This window comes from Pterocles gutturalis, unplaced genomic scaffold, assembly GCF_000699245.1.
Source record: "Pterocles gutturalis isolate BGI_N339 unplaced genomic scaffold, ASM69924v1 scaffold21935, whole genome shotgun sequence".
In the NCBI taxonomy this organism is placed as follows: domain Eukaryota; kingdom Metazoa; phylum Chordata; class Aves; order Pterocliformes; family Pteroclidae; genus Pterocles; species Pterocles gutturalis.
Window position 1 is genome coordinate 974 of NW_010138802.1, and position 13,628 is coordinate 14,601.

A 13,628-nucleotide genomic window follows, 5' to 3' on the forward strand; every position below is an offset into this window, starting at 1 on the left:
CAAACCCATCAGCAGCCCTGTACCCAACTCCCTAGACTTGCTTGTTTAGATCCAGCAAACCTGGACAGCGCGTCTTCCACCGTCCACCTCCCAGCAGCCAGGGAACCAACATGAGGCTGTAGGCTGTTTCTAGCATGCTCCTGAGCTTTTCCAGTTCATCAGGTAGAAAACAGAGCTGAGACTTCCACCCGGCATTTCAAAGCTGCTGCCTGTCAGCAGCACATCCATGTGAATGTGTCGTCTTTGCACGTGCACACGTGAGTTCACCTTCAGACATGGAAGCAGTAAAATAAAAATCATCACTGAAAACTGCTAACAAGAAAAAACACCCTGAAATCAGGACAGTAAAGAGTTCCTTCTGGAGTGACCATATCCTACAGCAACTTCAGCACAGTACAAGCACACAGTACAGGCATGTTCCAAAAACGTGTTTTTCTCATAGAGATCATAGATGTCCTGCAGAGTCCTGGTTTTCCTTCACCAGTGATCAAGTTTTATACCAAGTTGACTGCAGATGCTGTCAAATCAAGGGTTATTCTTTAGATACTGCACTCTGCACTGTAAAAAAGAGCTAGTGATGGAGGGGACTTGGCAGGGGATGGGAGGAAAGTTTCTGATGACCTCCCAAAGGACTCTGGAAGGCAAAAGCAGGCCCTTCAACAGATTTTCCCGTGTTGGGCTTCCAAAAACTGAGGTTCCCAGAAGTCACCTTCAAGGAGCTTTAGTACTGCAGTCTGTTGAGTGAGTCGATATAGTGAAAAGTGGCTCCCAACGCCCAGCTCGTTTCAACATTGTCAATTTTCCGGGCAAGCTGGAAAACAAAAAAACCAAACAAAAATGTTAAACACAATTATTTGGGAAAAGGAGAAGCATGTAAGATTAATACAGTGCTGAAGGTTATCACAACCAGTTACCACCATCACGGGGACAGTGTCCCTCCACCTCCCACCACTGAGCATGTGTTGGAGCAAGAAGGCAAATCGAGGACCAAGCTACTGGCACGATGACTGCTGCCCCAGCACCCTCCTGCCCGCTCTCCCCAGCAATCCATTTTGTGCATCACCTTAAAGACGTGGCTCTTTGGGAAGCCCAGCTCTTGCAGGAGGAAGGTGATGTATGTGAGGTCCATGCAGAGAAAAGGGCTGCTGCTGGGGCTGATTTCCATGGTCTTACATACTAAGGAGAAAGAAAACTGTCAGAATGCATGCTGTGGGCTCAGGCCTGGCATGAGCCCAGCTTTGAAAAACCTCAAATGAATCCGTAAAACACCTCGTGTCAGTTCAGTTGCACAGTGACAGAGCCTGTAAGGATGGGGTTGAAATGACATGTACACATTAGCACAAGCACAAAAGCTTTGACAGCCTAGAAGGAAGAGGTTCCATCTCTCCCCTAAGACAGCTGAGTTTCTTGAATCTCTCTGGGAAAGGATGAAAGGGGCCTCCAACTTTTCTTCTATCTACTTCAAGCCTACTTCCGATTTTAATCTGAACAACTTCAGGTGTGTTATGAGCATAAGCACTCAATAGATGTTGACAAAACTAAAGGAAAAAAAAAGACATAAGGAAAGCAAAAAAAAAAAAAAAAAGACAAAACCAAAAAAAACCCCCACTTCATTTCTCAGGATGAATTACACAAATGCTAGTCCAGGAATCAGAACTGCAACAATTGTTCAGTCATTCACAAAGTTTCCCAAAAAGCCCCATGTCACTTTGATCAAAGCCCGAGTTTGTGGTATTAAGAAAAATGTGCAGAGGCAGTTCTCTCTGCAGCTGATGAAGCCAAAAGCCATGAACCAGTTTTCCCCCTTTAGAAATTAACAATCAAGTACATGAATAAATCTTGAGACAAAAAGAAAAATTAAACCAGATGAGAGCAGGTTATGCTACCAGGATGAGAACCCAACATCTATTTTGAAACCATGATTTCAGGATCACTGCTAACTGGCAAGTTTATTAGTAACTCTTGACAGAGTTTTAAAATATAAGATATGTCCTATGTGGGCTGCAAAAGCAAGAATTAATATAAAAATACTTGAGATTTTCAGAAATAAGCAGCAATGTCGGTGAGATGCTATGGAGAGAAGTGCTCAATGTCTACTTAAACAAAAAAATCAGGCTTCTTAGCATGTCATACATTTGCCACCTGGGTATGAATTTACACACAATTACTAGTGTGTGTTTGATTGTACTTTACTCACTGTATTTAGCTGCAATTTCAAAGTCACTGACAGTCAAGGTTCCTCCTTTTTCTTTATCTAAAAGAAAAAAAAAAGTGGTCTTTTATTTTTTTTCTGTAAAGGAAATTGTAGATTCAAGTCATAACAGTTGTTTGGAAATCAGCCCTTGAGCCACTGAAATCAATGACAAAACTCATCCTGGCTTTAAAGATAAAAGAACCTTTAAAAGATTCTTAATACAGATTGAAAAGCCTCATTTTACAAAGAACTTCTAGCCTCATTTCCTAAAGAAACATAGTTTAGACTCTCTCACCTTGTCCCCATGCCTGTGCTGCCCTGCCCTGTTGTTCCTGAACACAGTTAATGCCTCTGACCAGATCTGACAGGGCAGTGGCGCTCTGCGACAGATTAAATCTGAAATTATTTGTAAAATAAAGTGTCTATTTGTAAAATAAAGGGCTGAGGAGGGGGCATGTTTGTCCAAACTAGCTTGAGATCTCATAATCTGCTTTCTATCACTGAACAGAACAACCTTCTGTACATGGGCATACCACCGGAAAAGAGATGAGATGCATTCTGAATGCATGTAGAACTACCTGAAAAATCTTTGTTCCATCTAAAAAGGTCAGTGAAGCAAAACACGCAGCCCAAGATCACTTTACTGCTTTACCGCCCAAGAAATCTGTTTATTATTATGAGGGCTTTTTTTTTTTCTACTTTGGATTGTAGGGCTAGTCAGACAACAACAATTTCTGAAGCGCAGACAGTTTGTTTAAAAACCATTACCAGAAGCCGCCAGGTCCTATTTCACAGCCCCAGTCCCTTCTCTATAGAAACTAAATAGCTCCAGTTGAGACCAATGCTGCACAGCCGCGTAACAAAGACTAAGTTCCGTGACAGCTTAGCAAAGCATCATGATGCGTGTTGTTACCATTTCTTCCACAACTTGTTATTTAAAAATGAAATGAAAACCAGAGCAAACGTACCTATGAGACCAACCTCTGCTGCACGGTCATAGTAGTAGGAGAAGGTATAAAAATCCAAGTCCTTCACTTCCTCAGCTTTATGCACTTTTTTGTAGAGCATCTTTGCCACTTTGTTAGCACAAGACTCATACAGAGGCTCACCTAAAAGGCAGCAAAGAAACCCACCGTTTTATAGGCAGTGAGTGAAATATACACACAATCTATTTAGGATCTGCCAGGAAAGAGGTTCCCTTTTGCACAATAGCACTTCATAAGCTCTTCACAGAGAACTGAAATCTACATCTTCTTCCAGGACCCACACTTAACCATCCTCAGGTTGGAACCAAGTATGTGGTAGATCAGATATATCATCTGAGGCAGAAGGACTTTGAAAGTCAAACAGGTCAGGGATTGCTCAACTCCACCTGCACTATAGCAGCTTTCCTGACTGGACAGACGCTCCACAGCACAAGAGCTGCAGAATCTCTTTAACAGCATGCCAGGAGAAGCCAGACAGAACAGTAAACAGAGAACCCAGTGTCGCTGCAAGAGGCTGAGAGTATATCATTGACTCTGCTAATAGCATGCTGGCCTAGATAGGAACATGATAAATCACTCTACCTGCCTTCTGTCCTTTGATTCTGTACACTATCTCAGCATGTTGCCATTCAGATTTGAAGCCGGGTGGCAAACAAGGGCTGATTAAGTCCTCCCCTTCTCCTGCTGCAGAGGTAAAACAAAACCACATCAGCGAAAAACCTAAGGAGTTAATTTCAGATCCCTCTCCCCCAGCACTGTTCCGTACTGTCCCACAGCCTCAGCAAGGCACCTGCAAGCCCCAGCCATGGCTCAGATGTCCCATGCCCAAACCAGGGCTGGCAAGAATCCAGGTCTCCTGGGATCTAGCAGTGTCACCTCCTGCATTTGTCTCAAATGCACCCAGCCATGGTGACAGGAGTCCACATACCGCTCAGGAACCTTGAGCTCAGTGGGAAGGGGACAGACAACTCCTCCCCCCACAGCAGGGCTACGTACCCTATGCTCAGAGCCAAGACTTGAGGAGTGCCCATAACTTACAGGGTTTTCCCTCAATTCCTCCTAAAATGGCGAGCCTTGCTGACATCAGCCCAAGTCCCAGGTAACTGCAAAGGGATAAAAGCCTCTGTGAACAACAAACATCCTTCCTCTGACATTCCACCGACAACTTGGCTGGGACACGCCAATCTCCTCTCTGTGGTCCCAGCAAAACGGCGAGTTGGCCGCTAACCCATATCAGGGGGACAGTGTGACAACCCACTCCCTCCCGTGACCCTCACCCAGAAGGGCAATCTCTCTTGGAAACAGTGCAGGCCATAGCTGTCAACGGTAACCTGGCTCTTGAAGAACCAGGAATGCTGAAGGCATTCCCCTCATGTTTCTCCTACCCTCCTCAAAGGTAGCACAGCTTCTAGCGTACAGAATTAACTCTTTTTGAGCCCAAACACACCCTACAGCAAACGTAGGTGGGAAGAAGCTGCTTCCCTCTGCCCAAAAACACTGGGAGCAGGGGAAGATAGTGAAGAGGAAGGACTGGCAGAGACAAAGTGCTCTGACCTGACTGCAATCCCCATTCTCCATCCTCCTGTGCCGCTCAGCAGCAAGGGGGTAGAAGAGTTGGAAGTGAAGCTGAGCCTGGGAAGGAGGGAGAGACGGGGGGGAAAGTGTTCTTGATTTTGTTCTTATTTCTCATTATCCTACAGTTTTAATTGGCAATAAATTCAATTAACTTCTCTAAGTCAAGTCTGTTTTGCCCAAGACAGTAACTGGTAAGTGACCTCCCTGTCCCTATCTTGACCCACGAGCTTTTTGTCATATTTTCTTCCCCCTGTCCTGTTGATGGAAGGGGAATGATAGAGCAGCTTAGTGGGTACTTGGTGGGCAGCCAAGGTTAATCCACCACCATGACGTGGCTCAGGTTTCTCTGCTTCTTCCCAGTACTCATTTGCAAGGACCTCATTTCACCAAAACATCTAAATCTCACTGGCTTCACAGAAAGCTTCTATATGTACAGCGTGCTCTCTTTCCCACAACTAACCTGTACGAATACAGCTGGTAGGTGTTGTTAAACATCTGAAACGAAGTTGTGTGGCCAGTTGGCGATGTCTGGAGAGTTGTCTGTGGGGAGAAAAAGATGTCACTGCAAGGTTTCTGCCAGCAGCAGCAAACATCAACAACAGAATCTTCCAAAACACTGGAAAAAATGTGAAAAAATGCTAGCATGGTTCAGAAAGAAATTATAGATTCGCAAGCATTTCGATTTGACCGCTGATAGACAAGATAACCACAAAACCTGGAGCTAAAATAGTGTCTTCACATGACAGAGTCTAAACTGGTTACATTGCTATTTGTACCCACACCAAAGAATAATTTTAATTATGAAGGAATCCTCATTCCAGCTCTTAACCGCTTTTATCAAGAGGCTACAGCAAATGCCTCTTCCCATGATCCCTACTAGGGAAAACTGTGTGCAAAATAATACGAAAGCCAGGCACACATTAACTTCCTACTCAAGTGAATTCAGCTGTGAACTTCCACACGGAAGGAAAAGCACATCACCGTGCTTGCCAAGGAACAGAGGGAGGACCAGCCTGTGTTTCGAAGAAATGAAAGGGCAATTATCTCCCCACGTGCACCAGCATGGCTGGCGCGTTTGTGGGGAGCCAATCTCAGGCCATGATGCTATTTACGCTGTTCATGTCTGCACACCATCTCTAAGCCCAAAGATTCCACATCCCAGACTCTTCACATCCCCTGTCATTCTGCTGCAAGAGCACGATGTCTCCATTAGCCCAGGCTGGGATGCTAGATGCAGCGTCCCAAAGCTCTGCTTTTGTGCAGGTTTGCTATGAACGCTATCTCTGCTCAGGCCAGAGCCTTGTGACTCCACATCCACGGGGCTTCCAGCTCACAGAACACCTATAAAAATGCCGCACCGGGAAGCTGAAATGACAAACATCAGCAGGTATTTTTTACTGCATAATAACAGTTTCCCCTTAGAAAGCATTCATTTGCAACTGAGGGAACTCAGAAAAAAAACAGAAACAAGGATTAAGAAGGAATCTTAATGTGTTCTTAAAACCCAACATAGGCCAAATGTTGGACTTGAGTTCACTAGCAGCATCGCCCTTGAGTTCAATACAAGCAGCACAAACTGAGAGCCAAAGATGAAAGACACTCGGGCGAACACTGCATTTTCCCCAAGACAAAGCAGGCCTGGCAGATTCACAACATGCACCACCAGCCCATGGAGTCAGAGGACTGACAAAGAGTTGTGAATGCCTCCATGACCAACTGCAACAAGGTAGATGTGACCAAGCCACTTGGATTTTTCTGTCAGAAGCCTTCCTTCAGGTCACACTGACAAACTCTTGTTCTGTTTCGAAGGGAAACAAATGTGAGCAGTTACTGATTTCTGCACCAGCATTTCCCAACACTGTGCATGTTCACATTACCTCGGTGCGTGGAAGGAACGTGATCTGTGTTGATCCACCACCCAAATCCAGCATCCCTACGCTTCTCTTCTGTGGATCATCCAGGCTGCCTGAAATGTGTGACAGAACAGAGAAAGACATGGTGGGTGCTGTGAGAAACTGGTGAGGAACAAAACCAGAAGTACAGGGGTAAAGAAAGAGGATCATCTAATTCCATTGGTCAGCTCCCAGCCAGCACTAAATTATACCGTCATCTACTGGGCACTTATTTCAGCTTTATCAGGGTGACCCGAAAATCTGCAAGTGACAGGGTTTCTCTTATTTCTCTGGTGGCTGTTTATGACCTAATTACAGCAGCTTTAGTTACTGGATTCCTAAACATTTTCCAGTGGATTCAAGGACTCTTTTGCAAACTGTAGTCTGGTAACCACTTTGCAACACAGAGGAATGTGGTTTTCTTGGCCACCTCTCTGTGATCGCTCAGTGATATTTTGCAGATTCCAATGGCCAAGGGGATGACAGACTGAAAAGAGCTGGCCTAAGAGACTCAGTTCTCTTGAAATTCTTCCTGCTGCCAGCCCAGACCTCTCTTCTCATTTTATTCAGTTCTTCTCACTTAGATCCTTCAGATACACCTTCCTGACTAGTTTGTGCCAAGTAACTCAGTATACCTCATGATAGCTGATGTTTGAAGATCTCTGACCTTTCCCATATTTCCTGTGAGCATAAAAAGCTTTCAAGAACTTGTTGTATTGCTGCACACACTGTGCGTACTGAACAGAGTGCTCAGATGACAGACTGCTTTACTTATTGTCAGAGAGGGCCTCAGCTTTTTTCCTTTTTTTTTCCCCAGTTTTTTTCCTTTTTTTTTTTTTTCCCAGTTTTTTCTTTACTCTTAAGTTACCCTTTTCTAATTCAGCACTGTAAACACTTGTGGTATTTCTGTGTTATAAATCTGTAAGGAAGTAGCATAGCACTTTCCTTCATGCTCTGCAGCTGCCAAGCACATCTAGAATATCCACATTAAAAATTTAGCCAGAGCTAGTGGCAGACTCTAAAAAGGAATAAAACGCTCTGGTACTCTACAGAGAACTGAAAGAAAGGCTACATGAATTTCACAGCATCGGTCATATCTTTGTGCACATGCCTATGTACACCTACCTGTTAAAAAATTTATTGTGATCCAGGCTGAAATACCTAATAAGGAAAAGATTCAGAAGACACACTGTTAGATTATACAGTTTCATTCTCTCTAACAACAGTAACAAATAAGGCAAGCTGCATTACAAGGTCTTCCTGCTTTCGGATCTGTTTAGCTGGAGGCATTTTTAAGTTTTCTCATACAGTTTAACTGCTCCATTGAAACAAAATAACTAGCAAACCAGAGCTTGTCAACAACAGACAGAGACACCAGAGACCACCTCCCACAAGCTCCCTCGTTCCCTTTTCACAAACAGAGGACTTCAAACACAAAGACTCCAGAGGATGTCTAGCTGAGAGCTACGCAAGGACCTTCAAGAAGGGGAACAGGACTGGCTCTGCTGAGCTCACCTGACCCACCTTGCCCCAAACCCAGTGTTTCCACAACTGTCAATGGCTGGCAAAAACCACAATTAGACCTTCTGTACCAGAGTTTGTGAGATATCTGGAAGAGAAGCCCCATATATTAAATGCCTGGAGAACTCTGTATTTCACAGGTCAAAAACTTAGGCAAGAAGTCACGAAGGCTTCAGTCTGTAGCTAAAAGATAAGGAACTGACACATTGTTAATCTTCTAGGAAAACATCCACTGGTAGGGCTTTAGTTTGATGTCAGGCACTCGACTTTCCTTTTGAATACTAAGAATTTTCATCTTTTCAGTGTTCTAATTTTTCTTATTTTCCTCCAAGCATTTTTGTGAGCTGCATTGTTTCTGTCCTCTTCTTGTTTTAGAAACCTTTTCTCCATAAATTAGATGAATTAGTGGGCCTTATGTTAACCAATTCAAATATTTATCCATGTGGTTAAAACTCAAGACATGCATGGTCCAGTTCAACCCTTGGCTGAACCAAGTATGTCACTGCTATTAATGATTTTAAAACAAAACAAAAAGAATTACTACAATGTCTTTCTTCCACTAAGCAGTCAAAAAGAAACTCATAAACAGCTCCAAACAGCTCCAGCTACTTTCCAGTTTGGTCTCTAAGCAGATCTAAAACACATTTCAACACTCAGTTACTTAGAATTTAGACATGTTTCTTAAAATTATTTTAAACCCAGTCTGATTCTGTCCTCAGCATTTTTTGATGAACATTGATTTACTTCAGCATGTATTTTCTTCAGACTGAATTCACAATTACACTCATTAGATCACCTATAATTAACATGATGATCAAGTACTTCCAGAAAGCTCTGATGAGCATTGTCAAGAGCAGGGTGTGCAAAACCAGTTGTGGAAGACCATCTCAACAAGCAGATATTTGGAAACCTTTCCAGAAGTGCTGACTGCACAGTGGCTTCCTGGTGATCCCAAAAGAACCACCCGGCACTAGAGCTTTGAAAATCAGCATAGAGTTCAGGACTTTGAATTGGAAAAAGCAGCACAAGATCTCTTTGGCAGACACTGCCTGATGCAGCATAAAAAATGTGTCAAACCTGCTGCTTGTGGGTTCCCACTACAGTGAGTGATGACTTGTCACAGTGCAGCAGGAACCTCAAGGACTGCAGAAAGGGACTCCACAAGCCAGCTTACCTTCATCGGTTCCATTCATTATCGACACGCAGTTGTCCCTCACGAAGAAGGGGGAAGCCTGAAAAATCTCCTTCACCTGTAGTTCAAATTAAAGCTGCTCTCAGAGAAGTCTTTTTTCTGATGGAAAGCAAGTTTTTTTTTTTAACTACAGTTTTATGCAACTGCTCCTCTTCTTGTCCCAGATCTTGACTGCTGCTCACCACTTTGAAGTTCAAGAGCCCAACAAGCATCAGCCTGCACTCTGCTACACAAGGTCAGCAATTTACACACTATCTGCGTAGTCTGGTGCAGAGGCAGGGATGGATGTGTGGGGTTTCAAGCACGACGACTGCTCAGAAGTGCCATTAACAAGGGATGGACATGGGAAGGGAACCCAGTTTACTTTGCTGCAATTGGTGACCCTCACAGTATTATACATGCACAGGAGAGGCAGGAGACGGACACCCTGTCGTTCAGGAATGTCCCAGGGAACAGCATTTTTAACAGGAGCATGTTGGCTGTTAGAGGTCCTCTACACTACATCCTACATGAGGCAGCAAAGCCCTAAGTTTCCAGAGCCCTCTAAAGTAACAACTGCAGCAGTTCCAGCTGAAATTCAGTGTGGAAAAGAACAGGCCCCCTTGCAGGCAGCAGAGAACAATACAGACATTGGTTTCAACCATGCCACATTTCATCCTTCCAATTATTGCTTACAAAAAGAGTACACTTACTGCACACTTAATATATTTTTCCCACAGCTGTAAGATCTAGATCATCATATTGTGTTTATTTTTTATCATATTTTAAAATATTAAAAATATTTTACATGCCTATAAATGCAATTGACATTATTTCCAATCAATATCAAGGAGCAACCTTGCAGCAGCAGGATGATAACATGACCAATCAAATAGCAGAGAGTTTTTCTCAAAACAGCAGGATCCTGGTCAAACCCACCAACAAACACACCCATTAAGAACAAGCCTGTGGTGACTGCTTGGTGTATCTCATTACACTTGTTATGTTATATGCCATCTCCAGGATTATTTGGAGTGGTCATCGTTCCTCTGTGCTTGTATTCACACCATCTCTCCCCCACAGCCCCACCTGAGATCAGGTGTCTCTGCACCGCTTTCAAGGTTCAATGACAGGAATGGCTCATGTTGCCAATGACAACACAGGAGTATGCACCTCACACAGAAGGGACAAAATTTTGCTATAAATTGTCTGGAAAGGAAATTGAAAGACAAGAAATAGTACCTTTTCCAGCAACTTCTGAGCTTTCTCTCCTGGCAGCAACCGGAGGCCAGCTGTGGCTTTCAGGACCAGAGGAGTAAACTTCCACAGCTCCATAGGAACTTCCTTCTTTGCCACCTCCAAGAGTTCTTTTATTCCCTGGCCACTCTGCGAACAGAGAATGAACAAAAAAAAAGGTATCTCAGGAACTCTTCAGATTTGCCTTTCTTCCGGGCCAAAGGGTGATGAGAAGTATGATTCACTGTAAATATGGAACAGAGACAAGGGAGTAGCACAAGGGGTCAGCACGAGACCTGATGGATATAATGGGGATTATCCAGCAATAGGTCAAAACCAAACAGGAATAGTCTTCAAACAGTGGCACAGACCTCTCTGCCACTGAATGTCCTGGCTACAAAAGGTTCAGAAGGCAGTACGATGACAAATCTTTGAGGAAAAAAGGCCTTTGGAGCCAGGAAAACACTATGAGCCGGGTGTAAGTATGGCTCAGGAAGGTGCTAAATCCCTGGGATCCAGAAGGTAAGGGAGACAGGAGAGAAGTCACTTAGTGCTTGGCCTGTTTTTCAGACTATCTCCCTGACAATACAATTCTGGTCACTTTTGGAGAAGGCTCTGCTCCAATCCAACACAGCTCTTTTGTTGTTTTCTTAAGTGCACTGAAATTCTTAAGGCAGAGACAGGAAAAACATCCACTGTGCTTAGTTAACAACATCACTGAGCAGAACTAGATGCGTTCTGGTCCTTGCTTCTCTGCGTGTTGACCAACTTTTACTGTGGGCTTGTGCCATTTGGAGACACATCTTTGAACTGACGGTTCAGAATGCCGTACCACAGCAAGATGTGATTTTATCAAGAACAGGACAGTTTGGTGCATGGACTTTTATGGTAACAGAAACAAAATTACCTTTTCGACATCATCGGCATATGCAGACAGACCTGGCTTCAGCGCTTTAAACGTTTCATGGATTAATTTGGGGGTCCCTGTTCAAAAGCAGTATTCCAAAAATAGTAATTGTACAAATAATTTTGCATACAAAAAAAGAAAATAATTTTACAAATTACATCATTATGTGCCAATGGAAGTAAAATGAAGCCTCTCTCTAATGAACTATTAGCAGCCACCTGAACCAGGGAGCCCGATGTAAGTATTTTGGAAACCTGTAGCGTAGACAATTATATGAACCTGCAGGCAAGACAGCATGAGCTTGACAGCATCTTCCTCCTGTACCCTCTATAAAGTTTCCTGCAGTATATTCTGAAATTGTATTTAAAGAGAAGCAGGCAGGGAAGAAGCAAAGATTTGAGAATACACTGAAAGAAGAAGGGAGGAAATACATAGACTGTTGTTCCACACCTTTTGGTGGCTAAGCCTCACATTAGTCCATTCTGCAAACCTAAGGTGCTCCCCACAGGCCAACCACACCATACACTGCTAATCCTTAAAAGCATCCTCACACCACGTACTAACAGCACGCACACAGGTTCCTTCATCTTTAAAGTTTCACAAATAGGAGCTGACAACACCTGAACAAATGAAAAAATTACTCCAGGGAAAACTGGAGGGTTTTTTGTACACTCTGTCTTGCTTCTCAGCAATACTTTCTGTCCAGATGTAATACAGAGCAATTTTAATCAAACAGTGAAGTTCTGCAATTTAAATCAAACACTGACGCCAAGGATGCACTAAACCAGACAATGCAGAGAGAAGCAGCTCAGTGCCAGGAACTGGAGTCAGCCAACAACCTCATGGTGAAAATTTGGGGGAATAAGTCAGTTTGAATTTATAATCCTCTCTTCCACCAAGCAGTGTGATGAAAAACTGCTATTCTTCAAGGCACCATTTTAAAGGTACAGCTGCTACTTAGTTCATTTTCTGACATTACAGCATTTTCTCCTTGTTGAATGTTTTCACACTTTCATCCAAACCCACATACTTGAAACATCATATACTTCCTGATGGCTCTCTAGAAAGAGCTGAAGCATGTTTGTTCAAGTAAGCCCTAGAAAAGAATCATCAATAATCTGCTCCGTACATTATGGAAGAATTATTCTGTTGTGCAATGAGCAGGCCATACCTTTTGGCTGCTGTGTAAATTTAAAAATATGGATGCGAGTTCCTGTGCTTCCGGCATCAAACATAATTCCATAAAAGACCGAGAGATCTGTGGTCAGTGCCTGATGGTTCAGTTTGTCTCCCCTGCTTTCAGCAGCTTCTTCTGTTGCTCCCGCAACTGGTTTGGAATCCAAGTGCCATTTTATGTATGCAACGTAAATAGCTATGCATGCCAAAATCCCAAAAGCAAAGAACCGCTTTGATATCTTCATGGCTTCCATTTATCAGATATTTTGTTTCTTCCCTTGAGCAAATATTTTATTTCTTGTCCTTCATGCAGAACAGGCGGTTCCCACATCACTCCTATATCCAACAGAAAATAAAATATATGTTTTATTTTCTAAACCTGCTAGAAGAATCTCAAGAGTATGATGGTTATTTGATAAGGGACTTACAGGAGTAAACTTCCCTTAAACACTTAACAGGTAGCTGGTTTAGATCTGTGATAGAAACGTTGGGCATGACAGTCAAAGTAAGCGGTAAGTCTCTGCAGCAAACTGCCGGTTAAAAAACCTTACAAACAGGGAGGGACACGATACAGCTGGCAGGGAAAGGGATTGATGGCTGCAGCTCCCTCACGAGCATTCCCATGGCATCATCCAGATCATTAACAAACATTCATCGGTGATTTACGGGGAGCAAATTATATTACACCTTGCTTTTTGGTAGTGTAACAAAGAAGAAAAAGCAAACCACGGCCACAAATACACATGAAGAATACATCAGTGTGGGGGGAAAAGGAACTGCGGGCTGGCGTGGAACAGAAACCAGGGAGACGGCATTGCAAAAAAAAACCAAGAAATCTTTCAGGCTTCTATCAGCAGGCACGGAGGCGGCAATCACTGCACACTGACAGGGCGATCGCTCCACCCTCCTGGTGCCAGAAATGCCCCAACCGCAGCTGCACGAGCGCTAAAATCCCCTCACGGGGGGGAAG

The 13,628-nt window shown here is 43.5% G+C and overlaps 1 protein-coding gene across 1 annotated transcript; it reads right to left on the reverse strand.

Annotated features, from left to right (window-relative positions):
* Positions 1-721: 721 nt before the first annotated feature.
* ENTPD6 (ectonucleoside triphosphate diphosphohydrolase 6 (putative)) lies at positions 722-12,994 on the reverse strand. The gene is made up of 13 exons (XM_010083144.1): positions 12,654-12,994; positions 11,483-11,559; positions 10,582-10,725; positions 9,343-9,418; positions 7,773-7,808; positions 6,633-6,721; positions 5,216-5,295; positions 4,219-4,283; positions 3,763-3,864; positions 3,163-3,303; positions 2,198-2,254; positions 1,064-1,176; positions 722-811 (listed from the first exon to the last, which is right to left on the reverse strand). Exons 1-13 carry the CDS (start codon positions 12,910-12,912, stop codon positions 722-724), a joined length of 1,329 nt encoding a protein of 442 aa, XP_010081446.1. The 5' UTR covers positions 12,913-12,994.
* Between the last annotated feature and the right edge of the window lie 634 nt (positions 12,995-13,628).

Excerpts from the sequence above, each read along its gene's own strand:
- ENTPD6 (XM_010083144.1), bottom strand. The coding sequence starts at position 12,912 with ATGGAAGCCATGAAGATATCAAAGCGGTTCTTTGCTTTTGGGATTTTG. Across the intron at positions 9,419-10,581 it reads CTCAGAAGTTGCTGGAAAAG|GTGAAGGAGATTTTTCAGGC; the intron begins GTACTATTTCTT and ends TTTGAACTACAG. Across the intron at positions 3,865-4,218 it reads AGGAATTGAGGGAAAACCCT|CAGGAGAAGGGGAGGACTTA; the intron begins GTAAGTTATGGG and ends TTACCTCTGCAG.